The following is a 7,989-nucleotide window of genomic DNA, read 5'->3' on the forward strand; positions in this document are numbered from 1 at the left end:
TTTTATTCTTTAAAAAAAAAAAAAAACTAACACTTGCTTTCTATCTGTTTTCTTTTAATTTATTATACAATTAATAAAAGCAAAATGACCTCTAGCACTAGCTTGCTATATTCTTTTTCTATTCTATCTGTTTTCTTTTTATTTATTATATTATTTTTAAAAACCTTGCTACGTGTACTGCGTTAAGTTAACTGAGACTCGTTATAGCACTTGTATATCATTGCTCTTTTCTTGATTTTGATTGCTTCCATTTGTCCTCATTTGTGACCCTGGAGCACAAAACCAGTCATAAGGGTCAATTTTATTGCGACTTAAGACTGGTTTTGTGGTCCAGGGTCACATTTGGATAAAAGCGTCTGCTAAATGACTAAATGTAATGTTATCTTTATAGTTATCGTTTTTGGTGTGAACGGGGCTTTAGTCTCAAGTCGATTGTCTCGCGTCTAAATCTCGGTGGACTCGATCCGCTCCAAGCGAGACGGTCCCGGCCACGGAGGCGCCAGCTGATGTTTGGGATCGTCCGCGGCTGGGGACAGAGTGATGGTCACAGGGACGGGGATGGAGAGGCTGACGGGCGATCCGGGTGATCCAGGCGAGGTGCCCAGTTTGGCTCCGAGCTGGCCGACCCGTTCCTCCAGCGCCTGGTTCCTCTGCAGCGTCTCCACGTAGCTGAGCTGCAGCTGCGCCTGGTACTTCAGCACGCGCTCTTTCTCGTCCTGCCAGGTGTGTCGCTCCTGAGCGAAGGTGAGCACCTGCCTCTCTCTCTGCTGCCGCTCCAGGTGCAGCTCGCCCTGCAGTCTCTCCAGCTGCCGCCGCAGCTCTCCGGCCTCCTGCCGCTGCGCTTTGGCCTCGTCGCTCTGCAGGCTGAGGAAGCTGTCGATGGGCAGGGTTTCGGGCGTTCGGGGCGAGTGCAAGCCGGCCCACGGTAAGCTGCCGCTGATGCCGCTGATGTCCCTCAGACACACGGCGTGATCGCTCCTGCAGCTCAGCTCGCTCAGAGCCCGCTTGAGACCCAGAAGCTCGGCCTCGAACACCACCAGCTTGTCACGCAACATCGACACCTGCGGAGACACCAAACCAGCGCTTACAGCATGTGCTGAGTATAAGTACAAATTACATACTTCACAGAACATCTGAGAAGAGATGATGCCAACCCTGAAACAACATACAGAACTACCACATTTTGCTACAAGTTTGATTGCATCATATAATAATTGCTGTTAATAGTGTTCATCGTCTGTTTGATTACGTCTTTAATTGATTTTCCGTACATTAACTGACAGTCACCACTGATAAGCTACCACTAAATATATTGTAGAAACTTAATTTGCTGTAAAGTTGCTTTGCAACGATTTGTATCGTGAAAAGCGCTATACAAATAAACTTGACTTGAACTGCTCATCATGAGAGAAATCTGTTCACTAACAGTCAAATGTTTGGTATAATTAAGATTTGTTAGTGTTTTTAAGCCTCTTCTGCTCACCGACGCTGCATTTGTACAGTAAAAATGTGAAATATTATTACAACTGTTTTCTATGTGAATATCTGTTAAACTGTAATTTATTTCTGTGATCAAAGTTTATTTTGTTGTTATTAAAAAACAAATAAGCAAGCCAGGTGACAAAAAGTAACGCAAAAGTAACTTGCATTACATTTCATAAAAAGTAACTAAGCAATGCAATTAGTTACTTTTTCACAGAGTAACGCATTACTTTTAATTACATTACTTTCTGATTCTGATTAAAAGTAACTTTCCCCAACACTAGTTACAATAGATTTCTATTTCAATTAGAGGATGTTCTTTTGGACTTTCTATTCATCTGTGAATCCTGAAAAATAAAATGCATCACAAAAATATTGTGCAGCACGACTGTTTTCAACATTGATAATAATCAGAAATGTTTCTCGAGCAGCAAATCAGCATATTATACTGATTTCTGAAGATCATGTGACACTGAAGACTGGAGTAATGATGCTGGAAATACAGCTGCGCATCACAGAAATAAATTACACTTTAACAGATATTCACATAGAAAACAGCTGTTTTAGATTGTAATAATATTTCACATTTTTACTGTATTTTCTGTATTTATTTGACTGAATAAATGCAGCCTTGATGAGCAGAAAAGGCTTCTTTCAGAAATACTTAAAAACCCTAATTATTCCAAACCTTCGACTGGTAGTGTGTATATATATATAGAAATGAACAAGAGGTCAAATGCATAGCAGTTTAATTTGACTAATAAGCTCAGTAAAAGTTTGTGCATCAAACATACTTTAATACGAAAATCTCATTTTGTCTACTAGATTCCATCTGTTTCAGAAACTGATTTTTCTTTTTTTTTTCCTTTGCATATTAAAACACTTAATTAAATGTGGAAATTGTATTGTCAAGTACGATTTTGACTAGCTACTTTGACTTTGACTTCTTTTTTTTTGATGTCTCCTTCAGTGCCTGTCTGTGGGATATTTTTCAGCTGTTTTCTGGTCCAGCAGGTGAAAATAGCGTGTTTGAACACTTAGTAAAGCACCAGCAAACACGCATGATCTGAGGAATCAATCATTGAGCACAAACATGCACTGAACTTTAATGCTTAGTGTTAAAGGTTTCAGAACACAACAAACCTTATGTGTCAGCCTTAGTAATAGCTGTATTATTATTAAATGTGACCCTGGAGCACAAAACCAGTCATAAGGGTCAATTTCTCAAAATTGAGATTTATGCATCATCTGAAAGCTGAATAAATAGCTTTCCATTGATGTATGGTTTGTTAGGATAGGACAATATTTGGCTGAGATACAACTATTTGAAAATCTGGATCAAAGAAAAATCTATAATTTTGACCCATACAATGTATTGTTGGCTATTGCTACAAATATACCCCAGCAACTTAAGACTGATTTTGTGCTGCAGGGACACATATATGACAGGCATAGTAAGTGTGATGCATTGGATATGAGTGTGTGTTTATGTTGCGCACCTCTGTCAGCGTTCTCTTCAGTTCTCCTTCACATCTTTCCAGCTCGCGGCTCTTGTTGGTGTACGAGTCCTTCAGGCCGATCATTGTCTCCTCGCGCTCCTTCATCTGGCCCTTGAGCTCCTTCAGCTGGCCCCTGAGGGCCACCATCTCTCCGGCGCGCTGCGTAACCTCGTTCTGACTCTCCCGCAGCTGCTGCTTCAGCAGAGAGATCTCGCCCGCTTTCTGACACAGCTGCGCAACGCAAAGCAAACGAAGGCCATCACACAGCTGTTTGTTTAGTCTGCTGTATGTTGCTGTTAGTCTACGTCAGATCACGGACTTAAATTGCTTGCATGAAACTCTTCCAGAAATTACGGTCGATATAATGAATGATATTCAAAAAAATGCTCTCTAATGCTCACCAAGGCTGACTGAGATGCACATTTTATTTTTCAGGATTGAACAGAAAGTTCAAAAGAACAGCATTTATTTGAAATCTTGTGTAACATTATAAATGTCTTTACTGTCACTTTTGAACAATTTAATGTTTCCCTGATGAATAAAAATGTTAATTTCTTTCAAAGTATTACTGACTCACAAAAATATTCGTCAGCACGACTGTTTTCAACATTGATAATAATCAGAAATGTTTCTCGAGCAGAATATTAGAATGATTTCTGAAGATCATGTGACACTGAAGACTGGAGTAATGATGCTGAAAATACAGCTGCGCATCACAGAAATAAATTACAGTTTAAAGTATATTAAAATAGAAAACAGCTGTTTATACTGTAATAATATTTCACAATTTTTACTGTATTTTTAATCAAATAAATTCAGCCTTGGGTGAGCATAAAAGATTCTTTCAAACACATGAACAAATCTTATTCTTCTAAAATTGTGACGCTAAACTAAATCTATACATAAATATGCCATAAAAAAAAATGCTGGGCTGTATAAAATAAGCTCTTTTATCTCTCACAGTTTTTTTCCCAGCCGAACCGCTTTGAACTAAAACATTTTCTTAAAGCCCCCTGAGATTTTAAGTTAATATTTCAATAATTTAACAACACATTTGCATATTTTTTTCCATCAGTTTTTTTGTGCGTTTTATTTTGATTGTTCTTATTTTAAAAAGCATTCATTTAAATGTTACATTTTTATGATTTAATTAATTATTAGTTTTCACCCCTCATGAAGCATCGCACTCTTGGCATTGATGGTGTCATGAAAAACCTTTAACATCCATTGAATCTTTACATTGAACAAAAGTTTTTTTTGGGGGGGATTTTTAAAATGTTCTTCAAACAAAGAAAAATTGGTTCTTTTAAGAACTGATCACTGAAAGGTTCTTTGAGGATCCAAAAATGGTTCTTCTATCAGGGGTCTCCAACCTTTGTGTGAGTGAGGGCTCCCTGAAGGGATAAAATAGTCTCAAGGGCTACTTGTTTGATATAATCCAATACATATATATATTTCTCTAATATCTTGCATTTTATGCAAAAATGCATTTAATTTTTCCCTCAATTCTGTGTTTTCCATTTGATTTCTTATGGATTCCGTGTTTTATGATTCAGTACAAATTTATCATAAAAAATGGTGTCTAGTGAAATGAATGAATACAACTTCAACAATTTAATCAATCTTTTAAAATGTAATCAAATGAAAATCAATTTACAACAAAACATTGCATTTTTATTTTTTTTATTTTATTTTATCAGACATGATGACGCACAACAGAACCGTATAAATTAATAATAAAAAAAAAATAACTCGGTTGTATGATATTCCTTAAAAATAATATTATTATTACTTTGAGAATTGCATTGTAGTATACAGTAGTGATATATTCCGTCATAATTTCAAGTTAAACCGGACTTTTATTTTGACGATTTGTCGCGAAGGTCTTTCAGTTTCAGTTTCAGCGTGTATTTGATGGTACTTTTTCCTCAAATGAAACTGCATAAAGCTGGTGAAGCAGCTCTGAAGATGAAGTGCATGTGTTCATGTACTCATATATTGAGACGCAGACGCTGAAAACACCGCGAGTCACGTGTGTTTGAGTTTGTGCATCAGATGAAACTACTCCACGCATTCACACAGACCATGCAGACTTATTTATTTCTGTTGTGTAATAGGATGTTAAATTAATCCATATTGAGTAAAAATGTCAAGAGCTTATCATCATTATTAACATGAATTTTATCATAATCTCGATATTAGCCTTGTGCCGGTATTCGGTAATGCGATATATCACGGTAATTAATATGCACGATATTGTTATCGTGGGCACTTCTAAATACCATGAATAACTATATATTAAAAATTATTCAGAATTTTGAATGCATTTTAAGAATACTTTTCCCATCAACTGGTCAAAATGCACAACACCGCTGTATGCTGCGTGAAAGACGCGTGCTCACTCTGATGTAAACAAGCGCGGACGAGAAGCACATGGCGGAACATGTGAGAGACGCTCTGGATGAAAGCACACTTTCGCTATCTGACAGCAGATGGCGCTAAACTGCAGAAATGCTGCCTTTACCCCGGAAACCCTGTAAACAAAGCAGCTGCGCTACTTTCTGTATACCGTGATAATACCGCGCACCGTGATAAAAGCATTAGCAATTAATCGCAATATGACAATTTGATACCGGCATATCCCTACTCGATATGATATCATTTATGGCCCGATGCTAATTTAGGCTATTTATAGAACGTGCTTGGCGGGCGACTCGGAGACTCCATGTGGGCACCTTTTGGAAATACCTCTCACCTCCCACTTGGTCTCCTCCAGGCGAGGCAGTATATCCGCCTGCTCCTTGCGGTAATCCAGACACTTGTGCTCCAGCTCCTCTCTCTGTGCGAGCAGAGCGCTGATCTCCTCCTGGAGCCGGCCCTTGTCCTGCTGCAGACGGGCGATGTGGGTCTGCAGGGCCTGCTGTGTGCGCTGGGCTCGGTGGGTCACCTGCTGCAGACGCCTGGCGTAGTTCTGCCTCAGCTCCTCCATGTCTCGCTCCCAGACGCGCTGCTTCTCCTCGAACACCTGCGCGATCGCCGCCTCGCTCTGGTCCAGGTTACGCCGCATGTGGATCACCTGAGGAACAATCACAGAATGAACATAAACACATACTCCAGGTACAGTATTCTACAACTTCAGCTTGCCATCGCTTTGTGCTGTTATCTAAGGAAAATCTTTCTGTCCATCAAAGCTCTTAAATCTCATTATGAGACTTTTATGGTGTTTCTTTTTGACGACCTCCAAATTACATTCCTTGTGTTTCCTTTTATTTTTCACTGAGGAAAGAAAATAATACATGTTTGGAACGACATGAAGCTCAGTAAATGATCACAGATTCTTCATTTTTTAATGAAATATCAGTTTAAACCAGAGAGGCCCAAACGTTTTATTACAGAGGGCCAAAAATCTAACTTCATTGAGGGCCATGGGCCAAAAGTGAGTTGCATTTTATCATACACTATACAGTATTATAATAAAATGTATTAATTTGTTAAAAATTCAATAAGTAAACAAAAATGTAATTAACTTTATTAATGTTTTTTAAATAAACACTTTTCTGAATTTTAAATTATTTTTTAAATCAAATTAACTGATTTTTTAATAATAAATAAAAAATAACTTTGATATTAATATTTTTTAAATATATATTTTTTAGAAATGTTTAAATTATTTCTAATCAAATTAACTTATTGTTTTTTAAAATACTTTTCTGAATTTTAAGTTATTTTTTAATCAAATTCACTTAATGATTTTTAAATAATAAATAAAAATTAACTTTTTGATATTAATATTTTTTACATATATATTTTTTTAGAATTTTTTTAAATTATTTCTAATAAAATTCACTTATTGTTTTTTTAAATACTTTTATGAATTTTTTATTATTTTTTAATCAAATTCACTTATTGATTTTTAAATAATAAATAAAAAATAACTTTTTGATATGAATATTTTTTACATATTTTTTTATAATTTTTTTTACTATTTCTAATCAAATTCACTTATTGTTTTTTAAATACTTCTGAATTTGAAATTATTTTTAATCAAATTCACTTATTGATTTTTAAATAATAAATTAAAAAATAACTTTTTCATATTAATATTTTTTACACACACACACACATATATTTTATTATTATTATTATTTTTTTATTTTTTTTTTAGAAATTGTAAAATTATTTCTAATCAAATTCAGTAAAAAAAATGGTTGGTTTGGCACCAGTGAAATGGTCTTGAAAACCTAAATGTCTTGTGTAGAAGAAATTAGTGGAGATCAATGAAGAAATTTATGGTAACACTTTGCAATAAGTTTCCATTTGTTAAAATTAGTTAACTACATTATTTAACATGACAATGACTAACAATTTAACTAAAAATTAACTACTTCTACATTTATTAATCTCACCATTTACTAATGATAAGATCTAAAGTTGTATCTGTTAACATTAGTTTGTGCATTGTGGACTAAATTTTTTATTAACTAACATTAACAAAGGTTAATACTGTAAAAATATATTAATAAGACCTTATTGTAAATTGTTCCCAAAATTGTAACAGTCTAGAATTTGCATGAGCTCAAAACAAAAAGATAATATTCAGAAAGACAAAATCAAGTCGCATTATGCTGAAATGGGGAATTTAAGTTGAATCAGTATCTCTGATTCAAACTGTGCTAAAATATCTAATAATTATGTGAAGGGAATTTATTGCTGTAACTTGTGACCATTTCTTTGAGTATCATATTTGATGCATCAGGCTTTTATGGCTCATATAATCTGATACAGTGAGAATAAGGAGGAAAAAACGGCCCAGTTTTATTCAAAGGCCCAACATGAGCAAAAATATGAATTTGCATCAGATGCTGATATTTCTCTGATGTAATTCTGATGCTTGTGCTGTAAATCAATGAGATCTTTATAACAGTACAGCAGATACTGACATAAAATGATCTAAATATCAGTGGTCGCTCTATATCTCCAGTAATCTGTCTCAGTAAAATTAGATTAA

At 35.4% G+C, this 7,989-nt stretch overlaps 1 protein-coding gene across 2 annotated transcripts in view; it reads right to left on the bottom strand.

Moving 5' to 3' along the window:
- Positions 1-387: 387 nt before the first annotated feature.
- The window catches only part of lzts3 (leucine zipper tumor suppressor family member 3), a 14,707-nt gene continuing 7,105 nt past the window's right edge, over positions 388-7,989 (bottom strand). For both annotated transcript variants that reach the window (XM_016507562.1, XM_016507561.1), the window contains exons 3-5: positions 5,737-6,057; positions 2,982-3,212; positions 388-1,061 (exon numbers count right to left, since the gene is read on the bottom strand). In XM_016507562.1, the coding sequence (XP_016363048.1) occupies positions 444-1,061; positions 2,982-3,212; positions 5,737-6,057 (1,170 nt within the window). In that variant the 3' untranslated portion in view covers positions 388-443. The remainder of the gene's footprint in view (positions 1,062-2,981; positions 3,213-5,736; positions 6,058-7,989) is intronic.

This window comes from Sinocyclocheilus anshuiensis, unplaced genomic scaffold (genome assembly GCF_001515605.1).
Source record: "Sinocyclocheilus anshuiensis isolate Anshui unplaced genomic scaffold, SAMN03320099.WGS_v1.1 scaffold1614, whole genome shotgun sequence".
NCBI lineage: Eukaryota > Metazoa > Chordata > Actinopteri > Cypriniformes > Cyprinidae > Sinocyclocheilus > Sinocyclocheilus anshuiensis.